The 15,452-nt window shown below is 45.6% G+C and overlaps 1 protein-coding gene across 1 annotated transcript; it reads left to right on the top strand.

Annotated features, from left to right (window-relative positions):
- The first annotated feature begins 715 nt into the window (after positions 1–715).
- Positions 716–11,928, top strand: LOC137541683 (sericin-2-like). Its single transcript, XM_068263137.1, has 3 exons — positions 716–885; positions 3,712–4,438; positions 11,860–11,928. Exons 1-3 carry the CDS (start codon positions 716–718, stop codon positions 11,926–11,928), a joined length of 966 nt encoding a protein of 321 aa, XP_068119238.1.
- The last annotated feature ends 3,524 nt before the right edge of the window (positions 11,929–15,452 follow it).

Here is a 15,452-nt window from a genome sequence, read left to right as displayed (position 1 = left end):
CTAATGATGCACTATGGGGGCGAACCGAACTTCCGGAAAAGTTTGCGGTTCTCCGCGATTGCGAACCACGGAAGTTTGCCGGAAACTGTTCGCCGACTAACCGTTCGGGCCATCTCTAGTCCTCAGCCTGCTCTGTAACTGTATGGCTACAATACAGATTACTTGAAGACGCTACTTGTGCGCTGTCTCCTTATTGTGTCCAGAGTACAAGTGTTGGCAGGAGTGGTGTACCTGCAGGAGTTAGGCACCGGCTTTCAGGCCTGGAGAAGTATAGACCTGTTACAGGTGTGTGGAAAGTGATTTTTTCCCCCCTCTTTAGATTTCCTTTAAAAAGGCATAACATTGCTGAAGTTTAATTTTGCTTAAGCTTAATTTGAGATTTCACCTTCAAAGCCTAATGCAAATGCAATTTCCTGTCAGATTGACGGGTCGAGCTGATAATATCTGACATGTCCAATCTGCTACCGGCCGATAACAGGGCAAATTTTAACATCACTACTGCACAAAATTGATACCGTTATCAATTGGGAGCAGATAAGGCATGGCGGAAATTATCGGTTTGACCTGACGGGATCTGACAGGAAAGTGCATTTTGTGTACCTAGAAAAAGGCTATGTGCACAATTATGATTTTCTCAACTGAAATAATTAATCCTTGCACAATCTGGGCCCTGGATACCTGAAGGATTTGTTGCAACTGCATCACACATCTCACAATGTTTGATCAGCTTAGCTTGGTCACCCCCAGATTCCACTTCAAAACCTTTGGGGACAGAGAGCCTTCTGTCATGCTCCTCCTACACTTCACTTTGGAACTCCCTGCCACACCCAATCTGGACATATCCATCCCTAGAAGCATTTCAAGAGGAACTCCAGTGAAAATAAGGTGATAAAAAAGTGTTTCATTTTTACAATGATTATGTATAAATGATTTAGCCAGTGTTTGCCCATTGTAAAATCTTTTAAATCCCTGATTTACATTCTGACATTTATCACATGGTGACATTTTTCCTGCTGGGAGGTGATGTAGCGGCTGCTTGCTGTTTTGGCAGTTGGAAACAGTTGGAAACAGCTATTTCCGACAATGCAACAAGGTTCAAAGATAGGAAACTGCCAGGAGTACCATGGTCCTCAGAGTTTCTTGTGGGAGGGCATTCACCACAATATCAGCCATACAGAGCCCTCTGATGATCCGTTTGTGGAAAGGAATAGATTTCTCATGTAAAAGGGGGTATCAGCTACTGATTGGGATGAAGTTAAATTCTTGGTTACATAGTTATTTTGGTTGAAAAAAGACATACGTCCATCAAGTTCAACCAGTACGGTTACGGTTTCTCTTTAAGTCCGAACTGAAAAGCCCTTTGTTTCATCTGGCATTTATGAACACCTGACTATCTCCTCTGTAACACAGTCCAGCCTGCAACCCTGTATTGATCTGAGACATATCTATGCGCTTTGAGTCCTATGGGAGAAAAGTGCTTTACAGATGTTATTGTATTGTATTTTATTATCTTGGCTGAGAAACTAGAGTGTGTAGGTGAGGCTTGCCTTTTCTGGAAAAACGGGAAGTTCCAGAAGCAGAATTTCCCTTGCACTTCTACCCCTCTTTCCTCTCCGCAGTGCAGAACACACTGCTTAGCCAGAAATCCAGCAGCCTACATGTACACGATGTGGACTTTGTTGACCATGGCACCAATGGTAGGCATAGGCTCTACCAGGGCTGGGAATCTAAGGGCCTGATGCATTAACTAGCCATATTATGGCTGTGCAGACACAGGGCACAGCAATATTACTGCTACTACTGCAGCAGTGTAACATGAGTTACGGTATCAGCCTAACATGTACCTTGCTAGGGTAACAAGTTACTAATGTGCATCACCGTAGCAATGCTCACGGTACTCAGGTAACGTTAAAAGCATAACTCGCAGTACACTGCTGCGGTAGTAACGATAATATTGCCGTGTGCTGTCTCCACACAGCAATATCACCGCTAGTTAGTGCATCAGGCCTGAAGTGGCTATTGGTCTTCCATAGAGTCCTCCACAAGGTATAATGGGGTGCCACCCATAGTGAGCTATGAGCCCTCTTCTGCCAAATAGCCAACAAGTCATCCCCATGGGATTTTTCCGCTGGTGACAGAGAGAAAAGGGAGCTCTGCATGTGAGGAAATGGGCAGAGGTAAAGACAAGTACCTGGAGTAAGCAGAGCTGGGACAAGGTCCTCCAGCACCCAAAGGCTGAGACACCAAAATGCACCCCTCCATCCCTCCCACCCCCCCCCCCCCCCCCAGCCATCACACACTGATTGCTATTAGACTAAGAGGCAACCAGGGCCCCCAACACCTTAATCTCTACTTAATGGGCTTACAGTCACTGCCAGGTATCCCCTTTTCTTATTTCTTTCTGCTACAATAGGGGAAAGATAGCTGAGGGAATTGTGCACCCCTTCCTACACTGCGCCCTGAGGCTGGAGTCTCTCTCGCCTTTGCCTCGGCACAGCCCTGGGAGTAAGCATAGTTAGGACAAACCAAAAGGTCAGAGCAGGCAGCGAATGGGCAAAGTCTTAAAACTAGCTGAACGCAAAGCAGGCGGCGGCACATCAGGCAGAGTTGAGTACATAAGCTGGGCCATAGCAAGAAGATAATTATAACACAAGTACAAGTGGAGAGCTTGAACACTCCCTCCAACACTGCTAAGTTTTCAGCAGTGTCCTACTGCTGTTACGCTGCGCTATCAATAGTGAGTCAACCCCCTAGGGTACAAGTTCTACTACTAACTTGTCGGAGGTGCCTTTCTATTTTTTTTTAATTGCTCAGGTTAAAAAGTCTAGTGCATTTATCTATGTAGATGAGGCACTTGAGCATCAGCTGAACCCAGCCTCATCTCTCCTGACAAGTAAACAGAAGCCAAAGCACTTCTGTTTGGCTTAGGAAACACTACTGATAACAAGACAGGGATAGAAGGTGAAAACAGCTGCTATTTCTTGTGTTTTGTACCTGAACGAAGCAAAATCACAGTGTCATGGTTGTTTAGAATTCAGCCCTTAAACTGAAAATAAAACAATGAAAGCCTAGAAAAGTTATGTTTACCATAACAACTATACATTCAATTAATGGTCTCATAAGTTTATTTTCAGTTCAGGTTTGCTTTGATTTCAAGTAGCTGATAATTGACAGTGGTCCAATTCCCAGCTGTATATATTTGCATAAAATTAACATTTATTATTACATTACACTTATTATTTGTATTTAGCAGTTCTAGGTATAAGATAATGTCTAAAATGTACTGTCTAGCAACCAGGGACATTGCTGTGAACTGATATGGAAGTGATCATGAGTGAGCTCTACCATCTCAAATCAACACTGATCACCCAAAAGATTAAACAGTAAATCTCTGTTTTGCTGCAAAAAAGCTCTGACCCATCAAGATATGCTCTCCACAAGTCCTCAGAAAGTAGACTGTGGTATCAGACACCAAATTCTCAGTAGCACAGCCTATAAAGGTGGGCAAATTGACCAAGAGACAGATCTATCTCTCTGATCAAATAGAAGTAATAGTAGCAGCATCAGTAGTAGTAGTAAGTCCAACGAAGAGCTGATTTTACTGAAGGTGGTGCCAGCCTCATTGGACTTACTTTGACTGGCCACTGGTACGGTGATCCAACACTATGGCACACCACTTGTCTTTTTCGCATGGGTGCTCCCCCACCCCAGAACTAGTAGTAGTAGTAGTAGTGATGGTGATGGTAGTAGTAGTAGAAGTAGCAGTAGTAGTAGAAGGAGCAGTAGTAGAAGAAGAAGCAGGAGTAGTAGTAGTAGTAGTAGTAGTAGAAACAGTAGTAGTAGTAGTAGTGATGGTGGTGGTAGTAGTAGTAGAAGTAGCAGTAGTAGTAGAAGTAGCAGTAATACAAGAAGAAGCAGCAGCAGTAGTAGTAGTAGTAGTAGAAGCAGTAGTAGTAGTAGTAGTAGTGATGGTGGTGGTAGTAGTAGTAGAAGTAGCAGTAGCAGTAGAAGAAGCAGCAGTAGTAGTAGTAGTAGTAGAAGCAGTAGTAGTTGTAGAAGCAGTAGTAGTAGAGGTAGCAGTAGAAGAAGCAGCAGCAGCAGTAGTAGTAGAAGCAGTAGTAATATTAGCAGTGGTGGTAGCAGCAGCAGCAGTAGTAGTAGTAGTAGCAGCAGCAGTAGTAGAAGAAGAAAAAGAAGACACAGCAGTAATAGTAGTAGTAGTATTAGCAGAAGTAGTAGTAATAATAGTAGTAGTAGTAGTAGTAGTAGTAGTAGTAGTAGTAGTAGTAGTAGTAGTAGTAGCAACAGTAGTAGCAACAGTAGTAGCAGTAGTAGTAGCAGTAGTAGTAGACATAGTAGCAGCAGTAGTAGTAGTAGTAGTAGTAGACATAGTAGCAGCAGTAGTAGTAGTAGCAGCAGTAGTCATGGGCGTCCGCATGTATGGCAAAACCGGTCATTGGCCCTCCCCTGGCCAGCTGCTGGACCCCCCCCCCCCCCCTAGCCTCCCGAACCCGGAAGTGTCACCCTGGGGTGGCAATGGAGAGAGAAAAGGGAGCGTGTGGCAGCGGTGGAGAAGGGGGGCAGTCCCTCCCTCACCCTTCCCTCACCTTTAGGGCTCCCACACTCTCTCTTGCTCCCCCCTTTAGAATGAAGTGATGCGGGCGGCAGCGGCATCGACGGGACACTTACGCGATTAGCAGGCACGCGAGTGACTCTCTCTCTCTGTGCACTGCAGAGTCACTCGCGCGCCTGCTAATAGCGTAAGTGTCCCGCCGGCCGCTGCTGCCGCCCGCATCACTTCATTCTAAAGGGGGGAACGAGAGAGAGAAAGGGCATTGGCGTCCGCACGTATGGCAAAACCGGTCATTGGCCCTCCCCTGGCCAGCTGCTGCCCCCCCCCAGCCTCCCGAACCCGGAAGGGTCACCCTGGGGTGGCAATGGAGAAAGAAATGGGAGCGTGTGGCAGCGGTGGAGAAGGGGAGCACCCTTTTCTCTCTCCGCACTGGGGGGCACCTGTCACAACCTGAACTGGAGAGCACTGTCACTACCTTAATTTGGGGGCACTGTCACTACCTTAACTGGGGAGCACTGTCACTGCCTAAATTGGGGGCTCCTGTCACAACCTGAACTGGGGGGCACTGTCACTACCTTAACTGGGAGGCACTGTCACTACCTTAACTGGGGAGCACTGTCACTACCTTAACTGGGGGGCACTGTCACTACCTGAGCTGGGGGCTCCTGTCAGTGACAGGCTGTCACTACCTTAACTGGGGGGCACTGACACTACCTTAACTGGGGGCTCCTGTCACTACCTGAACTGGGGGGCACTGTCACAACCTAAACTGGGGAGCACTGGATAGAGTAATGGTTAAGGGCTCTGCCTTTGACATGGGAGACCAGGGTTCGAATCCTGGCTAGGTCAAGTACCTATTCAGTAAGGAGTTCAAGGCAAGACTCCCTAACACTGCAGGGTGGCCTCTTGAGCACGTCCCAGCGGCTGCAGCTCTTGAGCGCTTTGAGTCCGACAAGAGAAAAGCGCTATACAAATGTTCGGATTATTATTATTATTTAAACTGGGGGCTCCTGTCGCTACCTGAACTGGGGGGCACTGTCACTACCTTAACTGGGGGCTCCTGTCACTACCTTAACTGGGGGGCACTGTCACTACCTAAACTGGGGGCTCCTGTCACTACCTGAACTGGGGGGCACTGTCACAACCTAAACTGGGGGCTCCTGTCGCTACCTGAACTGGGGGGGCACTGTCACTACCTTAACTGGGGGGCACTGTCACTACCTAAACTGGGGGCTCCTGTCACTACCTGAACTGGGGGGCACTGTCACTACCTTAACTGGGGGCTCCTGTCACTTCCTGAACTGGGGTGCACTGTCACTACCTTAACTGGGGGCTCCTGTCACTACCTTAACTGGGGGGCACTGTCACTACCTAAACTGGGGGCTTCTATCGCTACCTGAACTGGGATGCACTGTCACTACCTTAACTGGGGGCTTCTGTCACTACCTTAACTGGGGTGGGGGGCACTGTCACTACCTAAACTGGGGGCTCCTGTCACTACCTGAACTGAGGGGCACTGTCACTACCTAAACTGGGGGCTCCTGTCACTACTTTAACTGGGAGGCCCTGTCACTACCTAAACTAGGGGCTCCTGTCACTACCTGAACTGAGGCACCTGTCACTAACTGAACTGGGGGGGGGGGCTGTCACTACCTAAACTAGGGGCTCCTGTCACTACCTGAACTGAGGCACCTGTCACTACCTGAACTGGGGGGCCCTGTCACTACCTAAACTGGGGGCTCCTGTCACTACCTAAACTATCTAGGCCAGCCAGCCCAGCATCACCACCAGACAACCAGCCCAAAATCACTGTCAAAAAGGCCACAGCATCACCGCCAGCCAGCCCAGCCACAGCATCACTGCCAGCCGGGCCACAGCAGCACCGCCAGCCCGGCCACAGCAGCACCGCCAGCCCGGCCACAGCAGCACCGCCAGCCCGGCCACAGCATCAACGCCAGCCCAGCCACAGCATCACTGCCAGGTCTTTCAGCTCACACATCATCCCCAATCCAGCCAAAAACAGTATTGCCTGGCACAGCAGACAGTAGAGGAGAATTCAGAAGCCAGGTGAGAGGTGTCTACCATATTAAGGGGGTATTCTGCCTATTTATGTGAAATGTCTATTTATGTGCCTCATGACTGCTGAATTTGTCTTGTTTGGGGCCTCATGGTTACTGAATTTGTCTTGTTGGGGTCCTCATGATTTGTTGGGGGCCTCAAGATTGCTGAATTTGTCTTGTTGGGGGCCTCATGACTGCTGAATTTGTCTTGTTCGGGGCCCCATGGTTACTGAATTTGTCTTGTTGGGGGTCTCATGATTTGTTGAGGGCCTCAAGATTGCTGAATTTGTCTTGTTGGGGGCCTCATGATTGCTGAGTTTGTCTTGTGGGGGCCTCATGATTGCTGAATTTGTCTTGATGGAGGGCCTCATGATTGCCGAATTTGTCTTGTTGGGGGCCTCATGATTGCTGAATTTGTCTTGTTGGGGGCCTCATGATTGCTGAGTTTGTCTTGTGGGGGCCTCATGATTGCTGAATTTGTCTTGATGGAGGGCCTCATGATTGCCGAATTTGTCTTGTTGGGGGCCTCATGATTGCTGAGTTTGTCTTGTTGGGGGCCTCATGATTGCTGAATTTGTCTTGATGGGGGGCCTCATGATTGCTGAATTTGTCTTGTTGGGGGTTACATGATTGCTAACTGCGAGACTATGGAAAAAGCTGAATCATATGAGACAATAGCATTAAACGACTTTTTCAGCTTTTTAAAACAGAAAATGAAACTGGGAGGTTCTTAAAAAATGAATACATTTTTCAGGAGTAGGCTGGATGAAATTGTTTATCTTTACAGTTTATTTTCAACTTGGATTTTCCATGATGTTCATGTATGAGTTAAAACGTTTGTATTTAGTTTAAAGTGAATGTTTACCGTTAAAAAAAAGAAAAAGTCAGATACTCACCTAAGGAGGGGGAAGGCTCGGTCCTAATGAGCCTTCCCTCTCCTCTCCCGGTGCCCGGTCCCGCGCAGGATCCCCCGTGGCAGTATTCGACCAGTTCGGTCAAATACTGCCACTTCCGCATGCTGAAGGGAGCTTTCGGAAGCCTTCGGGAGCACTCGGGCTCCCGATGACGCGGCCGCTCCATACTACGCATGCGCGAGCGCCCTCTATGACGCGCTCACGCGTACGTAGTATGGAGCAGCCCGTCTTCGGAAGCCCGAGTGCTCCCGAAGACCTCTGAAGTCCCTGCGGCGGCGGACGCGAACGGGGGAGCCAGCGCAGCACCGAGGGCACCGGGAGAGGAGAGGGAAGGCTCATTAGGACCGAGCCTTCCCTCTCCTTAGGTGAGTATCTGACTTTTTCTTTTTTTAAACGGTACCCATTGGCTTTAAATTGCTGTTGGCACTTTGAGATAGATAAGAGACTTTTGGGTTGCAGTTTGAGCACTCGGCCTCCAAAATGTTCACCACCACTGTCCTAATCTAGTGTCCCACCATTGCTAAGTTAATGTAAACTTGTCTCCACCAGCGCCCACACCTACATTCTGGTCCATGACCACACCCATTTTTCATTGTGCTACATGCGCCGCACATCTTGTCCCCGTTTTTTCACACATCGTACCCCCAATTTTCGGCTCACCGCGCTACTTCTTCCTCCCCCCCTATTTGCCCCCCCCCCCCCCTGGAAAATTTTCTGCGGACGCCCATGGCAGTAGTAGTAGTAGTAGTAATAGAAGAAGTAGTAATAGAAGAAGTAGTAGTAGTAGTAGTAGTAGTAGTAGTAGTAGTAGTAGTAGTAGTAGTAGTAGCAGTAGTAGTAGTAGCAGTAGTAGTAGACGTAGCAGCAGCAGCAGTAGTAGTAATAGAAGTAGTAGTAACAGTAGTAGTAGTAGTAGTGGTAGTAGTAGTAGTAGCAATAGTAGTAGTAGTAGTAGTAGCAGTAGTAGTAGTAGCAGTAGTAGTAGACGTAGCAGCAGCAGCAGTAGTAGTAATAGAAGTAGTAGTAGTAGTAGTGGTAGTAGTAGTAGTAGCAATAGTAGTGGTAGTAGTAGTAGTAGTAGCAGTAGTAGTAGTAGCAGTAGTAGTAGACGTAGTAGCAGCAGCAGCAGCAGCAGTAGTAGTAATAGAAGTAGTAGTAACAGTAGTAGTAGTAGTAGTAGTAGTAGTAGCAGTAGTAGCAGCAGCAATAGTAATAGTAGTAGAAGAAGTAGTAGTAGTTGAATCAAACTAGCTTAGGGTGCACTGTTTATTGATTATATTCCAGAGAAATACACAACATATGCTTTCAGAGTATTGTTTTTGGCACTGATTTGTTTTGTTGGCATACAACTGACTTCCTTTTTAACTACTTTTTGGGTGGGGTGAGGAATCCACTCTCAGAGTTGTGTTTTGTATTTCTGGAACATCATTTAAGTTTACAACAACACATTTCTTTCATGTAAGCATTTATTCATAGCAAGCTTTACTACAAGGATTAATAAAATAACACCAGAGGGCGCCCAACAACCTTACAGCATAACCCTCTTCTAAACATTCTATGCCTGTAAGCATGGTATCTGTACATATGCCAGTAACTGAAAATACATGGAAAAGGTTTTGGTGATGACTAGTGTCACAGTGTGAGAGTAAAATGCGGATAGCTCAAAATCCCCTGTATTTATGCCCAGAAAGGAGTTCTTTGTACTAATACTCATAATACATACATTTCCACTACCCTTGTTGATGTTTGTGAATTGGACATAACTTTGATTGGGGCCTGATCCACTATATGTTTTGAAGCCCTTAATGCCTCAATTATTTCATATTCTTAGATCAGTGGTGCTCAACCTTTTTTGGCCCGAGGGCCGAACTTTAAATCAAGAAAAATCTCGAGGGCCGGAACACATGCATACAAAATTTAGATGTAAAACTTTTCTAGTAACAGTTAACATGGTGTTGGAAATGGAAAGAAAACGACAATATAAGAATTGTTGTACTCACTATTTGATGCACATTTTCTTAATGAGAAGTTTGCAGCAGATTAATACAGCAATGGTATCAGAGGCCAGTATGGTACCTGGGTGTATGCACTGGGCAGATTAATGCAGCAATGGTATCAGAGTGGCCTGTAGTGTGCTGGCTGAGGAGGCTGTCAGCTCTGCTGAGGAGGAACAGAGGCCTAATTACCCACACGCGGCCTGTAGTGTGCTGGCTGAGGAGGCTGTCAGCTCTGTGTGGGGCTGAGGAGGCTGTCAGCTCTGTGTGGGGCTGAGGAGGCTGTCACAGCGTGTGCCCCAGTGTCTGCTCGCGGTGTCCTACGGAGGAGGAGAGGATCGGGTGGTATTGCGTAGTATGGCACTCGGCAGGATGCGCATACACCAGCGTACGCTCGTATTCAGCCCCGGGTAGCGCTGGGATAGTTAGAAAGCCTCGCTCATTGGTTACTGCAGGAACGTTCCTCCAATAGGAATTAGGCTGATTCCTATTGGAGGAAGGTTCCTGCAGTAACCAATGAGCGAGGCTTTCTGACTATCCCAGCGCTACCCGGGGCTGAATACGAGCACACGCTGGTGTATGCGCGTCCCGCAGAGTGCCGATACTACGCAATACCACCCGATCCTCTCCCCCACCGCAGGCAGACACCGTGCGGGCCACAGAAACTGGCTTCGAGGGCCACAAATGGCCCGCAGGCCGTAGGTTGGGCACGGCTGTCTTAGATGAACAGTAATCTCATGATTCACTTAAATTAGAGCATATCAGCATCTCAAAGGTATACACAGATAGCTGCAGGTGAGGAGGATTGAGGCTTCTGTTTTTTCGGCCCATCTTCCTACTCACCTAAAGCCTCTATGCCTGGCCTGGGTGCAGGTCAGGAGCTGGTATTCATATATAAGGAGACTCCACTCTGTTTTTTATTTATAGAGAACAAGGAGTACAAACAAATGAAACTGAACAATGCACAGTTTTATTGTGTGGTACTAGCTAATGCACTACAGTATATAAAAGTATACAGTATATAAAAGTACACTAAAGTATATAAAAAAAGGCTAGGTACTGTATAACCACCAGTGCCGTATGCCACTATAATGTGTAAACAGGGTAGGCAAGACCTCCTCTCCACACAATCAGGCAGCCATCTTGTTTCTTTGTTAAAACCATGTTTAGTCTGTCCATTTCCTCTGGTCCTGGGGAAGCCCAGCAAAGCTAGTCAGTTCCTTCTCATTCCTGTGACCTGACCTCCGCTCTTGTGGATGGAGGGATAGATGCATGGACTGATCACCACACACGCCTAGCCAGTGAGCCCAAACAAGGCTTAGCTGTGGCCGGGGCTTCTGGCCATCTATTGACAGTGGCAAGTGACATCTGTGTTGGAGGCACCCACCTTGTCTTATCGGTGCAGTATGACCTGGCAGCTCTGAGTGAGAAAGTAGCCAGGTGACGTTAGCAGTAGAGATGTTGTGAACGGTTCCTGAACCGTTCGACGGCGAACATCTCAGAATCTCTGGGCCTTGTACTATTTCCGGGTCGCTATGACCTGGAGTAGTACGCCTGCGCTGGCCCAGGCAGTGCGCGTCCTAGATCGTGCTCCTGTTGCCGGGCACTTTCTGCGTATGTGCATGACGTCATGAGTGATGTCACGCTCATGTGCAGAGAGTGCCCGGCAACAGGAGCGCGATATAGGTTGCGCACCGCCGGGCCAGCGCAGGCGTACTACTCCGGGTCATAGCGACCCGGAAGTAGTACAAGGCCCAGAGAGATTCGCCCGGCGAACGGTTCAGGCCATCTCTAGATAACAGTGATACAGGCCCATATGTCAATCACTTTTTCTCTTGAGTTTTCTCTGAGATAATTTTTCATCTTCTGTTTAAAATAACTTTTCAGCACTTTGCAAATGAAAAAGTACCAAAAAGAAGATGAATAAGTACTATCAAAATTATTTTGAGTATTTTCTCGCTTGCTGGTGGTTTAAAAGGCATTTTATGACAAGATGTGAAAATATCACCTAGGAAAAAATCAGGAGAAAAAGTCAATTGCATATGGGCCCTGGGGCTTATGCAATTCTCTTTTTTTTCCTCAGTTTTCTCTCAGAAGAAAAAGTTATGTGGTATAAAACTCAGCATTTACTCTTTGTTATAAAAGATTATTAACAGCATAAAATCTATTACTACAAAAAACAATTGTAGTAGAACAGCATTCAAACAGTTAAAAACAGAACTTTGTTCCTCAGTGCAAAGCTCCTTGCTTCAGTGGGCAGCTTCTGGCCCCATCCAAAGAGTTGATAACATTATCTTTTGTTTACATTCCTTTGTCAGATACATTTAATAAACATTAGCAAACTGCCGAAACTGAGCTGTACTGAGCTGAGTAACAGAAAGAACTGAGAAGTGATCACTAGATAGACTTTAATATATAAATACAGCAGCTATGCAATAAAATGCAATGGCAGCTTTCAGAGCAGATAAATTGTACTTAAAGAGACACTGAAGCGAAAAAAAAAGTATGATATAATGAATTGGTTGTGTACTATGAATAATTACTAGAAGATTAGCAGCAAAGAAAATATTCTCATACTTTTATTTTCAGGTATATAGTGTTTTTTCTAACATTGCATCATTCTATAATATGTGCAGATTACACAACACTCAGCATTCAAAATGATTCTTTCAGAGCAGTCTGTGAACTAATGAACTCTCCTCTAGCAGAGGAAAAGTAAACAGTTCAATTACAGTTGAGATAATAAAAGTCAGATAACAGCCCTCTCCACGACTAAGTTAGTCGGAGAGCTTAATAGCTTTTTTGCATAGAGATAACAACTGGAGTTTCTCAACTCTTCCTGTACTGGAAACAAATAGACTGATGTATCTGATCTTAAAGTTTTATTTCTTAGCTGTACTACACATACAAATCATAATATCATAATTTTTTTTTCGCTTCAGTGTCTCTTTAAGACATTTGGAATTTGTAAACAGACATTATTACTTGTGCACAAAAGCAATTATGATAACTGTAAAGCAGGCCATACACTGGCTCGATTCACGGCCGTTTTGACAGCAGATCCGATCCTGGGATCGAATCTGCTGCCAATCGCTTGCGCTAAACGCACCCGCCGATCCGATTCCCTCCCGAAATCGGATCGGTCCGTCGATCGCGCCGTGCGGGAAATTACCCTCGATCGCCCGGCGGTAGGAGCGCGTCGCTTGCGGCGTACGATTCGGGCCCGATCCGAGCATGTATACATTACCTGAAGCTGGCTCCGGGGTCCTCTTCTCCTCGCTGCACCGCATTTCCGCATGTCCCAGTGTACGCTTATACTTTCTGTGTCACTCCGGTGACCAGGAAGTTGAAATAGAGGGCGCTCTATTTGAACTTCCTGGTCACGGAGTAACACAGGAAGCGCCGGGATGGAGCAAGAACAGCGGTGCGGTGCAGTGCGGAGAAGACGCCCGGGAGCCAGCCTCAGGTAATGTATACGGGGGGGGGGGGGGGGACAGGCGGCAGGAGCAGCTGAACAGATTGTGATCGGTTTCAGGCTGAAATCGATTCACAATCTGTTTGCAGTAAAGGCAGCCATACGATCCCTATCTGATCAGATTCGATCAGATAGGGATCTGTCAGCTGGTCGATCTAATGGCACATCGACCAGTGTATGGCCACCTTAAGTGTGATAAAAAGTAGGAAAAAACATTTGTATTGAATCTTATATCAGAATGTTGTTCCACTTTAAGTAAACATTTGCGAATTGGCATCACTGTCTGCTAGTAGGTTCTTCTGGGTCATATAAGAAAACAGTGGAGTTCCTGGAAGGTTGATAAATAAGCAAAGTTGTGACTGGGGTGGCATAAAGCACTGAGAACTTTTTTTAATGCAATAAGAATCATGAATGCAATAAAGATAAGTTCTTGCTGTTGATGCTGCACATGGCTACAGTGGTATGAATTTAAAACCACAGACCTATCAGCAATCTTTAATATAATCTGATATGAGGTTCGTTTTTTTTAACCACCTAAAAGCAGATATTAAAAAGTCTAGTCCAGGTTTGTAGATCACTGATAATCTCCTGTCTTCTCCATCATTAGTAAATCAGCCCGTATGACAGAAAGCCTGGATTTCAGACCAAGCCACAATGAATGCAGACAGCCATAATCACATTCTGTGGCTGAGAAATACTTTTAGTAGTAGCTTTGCTTACAGCGTAATCTTCCTTTCTTTCCAGTTGTATTATGTGTGGATTTCCTTTTGATTTGTTTTATTTCTAGGTGTAAATGTGCATAAAAAAGTTCAGAACTACACAGAACCTCTTTTATTAAATGGATTTTTCACTTTTACTGAGAGAAACACAATCCTTTCAGTTTTACAAAATGAAAGTTTCTTACTATATTTTTTTGGTGCATATAAATTATATTTATCACAATGGAGTTGATTCAGAAAACTTATCTCATGAATTATCTCTCCTTATCTGTTTAAACTCATAGTTTATCTCACCTTATCTATCTTAACACTTGATTTACCTCTGCCTGGTGTTTATTCAAGAAAAGTCAGTAAAACCTATGTGACAGATAATGCACCTAAAATTTACCTGGCAAACTGCAAGATGTACAAGATTTATCACGTGCTTCAACCCTCCTCTGGAATCCCCTGTCACAACACCTCCGTCACTCTCCAACCTTTGATATCCTTAAACACTCCCTCAAAACTCACTTTTTTAGATCAGCATACGCTCTACAATAGACCATTCCTCCTTTCACCTCTGGCCAAGTTGCTCTCAACCTTTTGTGTCTTGGAATTTGTTACACATTTTATTCATGTTACGTTTAGTCGTTTATCACTGTAATTACCAATTCTGTATTTTCTATATTGGTGTATACCATTGTCCATATTATTATGTACCCCATGTTTGTTTTATACTTTGGGCATCACCACGGAATATGTTGGCGCTTTATAAATCAATAATAATAACTAATGTAAATAACGGAAGAGGCCTATGCACCTAATGCATATGTTACATATTTAAAAGGAGCAATATATTTGTTGGGTGCATACCACGCTTAGGCCATTTATGTAAGTAACACTGCGTAGTTCACATAACCTTTGTTAAATTTTACATGCGCTAAAATTTAAAGTCCTCTTGAGGACATCCTACATTAAATATTTTTGAACATCGCGCTTCAGATCTAACACTCACAGTTTGAATGATTACCACAGGTTATCAAGTCCGTTCACAATAGGAAAAGCGAGTTAGGACAGTCCTTGTATCCTGCTGTCTCTCTGTGTCCCCTATGTGACTGCACCCACCCTGGCATTCTCCTTTTAAGAAAACCTGAACCAAGTAAAATTATTTAAAATAAACACATGATGTAAGTGCAAATGAATATTACATACTTACCTCATCCTTATGCTGAGCCACCCTCCGCTGCATGAGGCCACCGTACCTCTGCGCTCCAGCTAGGGGTTCTGGGCTCTGGAGTGCAGAGATTCATCATGACGGAGGGTTGCCATAGTAACGCGGGAGGGCGCGACTGAGACGCATGCGTCACATCCGCCGGAAGGGCCCAATCTTCCGGCATGGGAACGTACGCGCGCCCTATTGATCACCCCCCACAGTCCAGTAATGATTATAAGGAGCGAGTTTGGGCGCTGACAAGCCACAGAGGCGCTAAACCCGCTCCTGGACTTTTTGAGGTAAGCTACCGTTTTTTTTGCAGGTACTGACTGTTAACAGTCATTCTGCACCAATGATATAATGCATATATGGCAGCTGTAATTTGATGACACTTTTTACTATAGATGATCGCCAGTAAATTGCAGGTGGTATAGGTGCAGTTGATATTGTGTGGGTCTATGCGCACCTCTAGATGTACATCACTCTTATGGTTTATGCTGCAGGGTAATACATAGGTTGAAGTTG

The sequence above is a fragment of the Hyperolius riggenbachi genome, chromosome 1 (genome assembly GCF_040937935.1).
Source record: "Hyperolius riggenbachi isolate aHypRig1 chromosome 1, aHypRig1.pri, whole genome shotgun sequence".
NCBI classification, from domain to species: domain Eukaryota; kingdom Metazoa; phylum Chordata; class Amphibia; order Anura; family Hyperoliidae; genus Hyperolius; species Hyperolius riggenbachi.
This window is presented reverse-complemented; position numbering and strand designations above follow the sequence as displayed.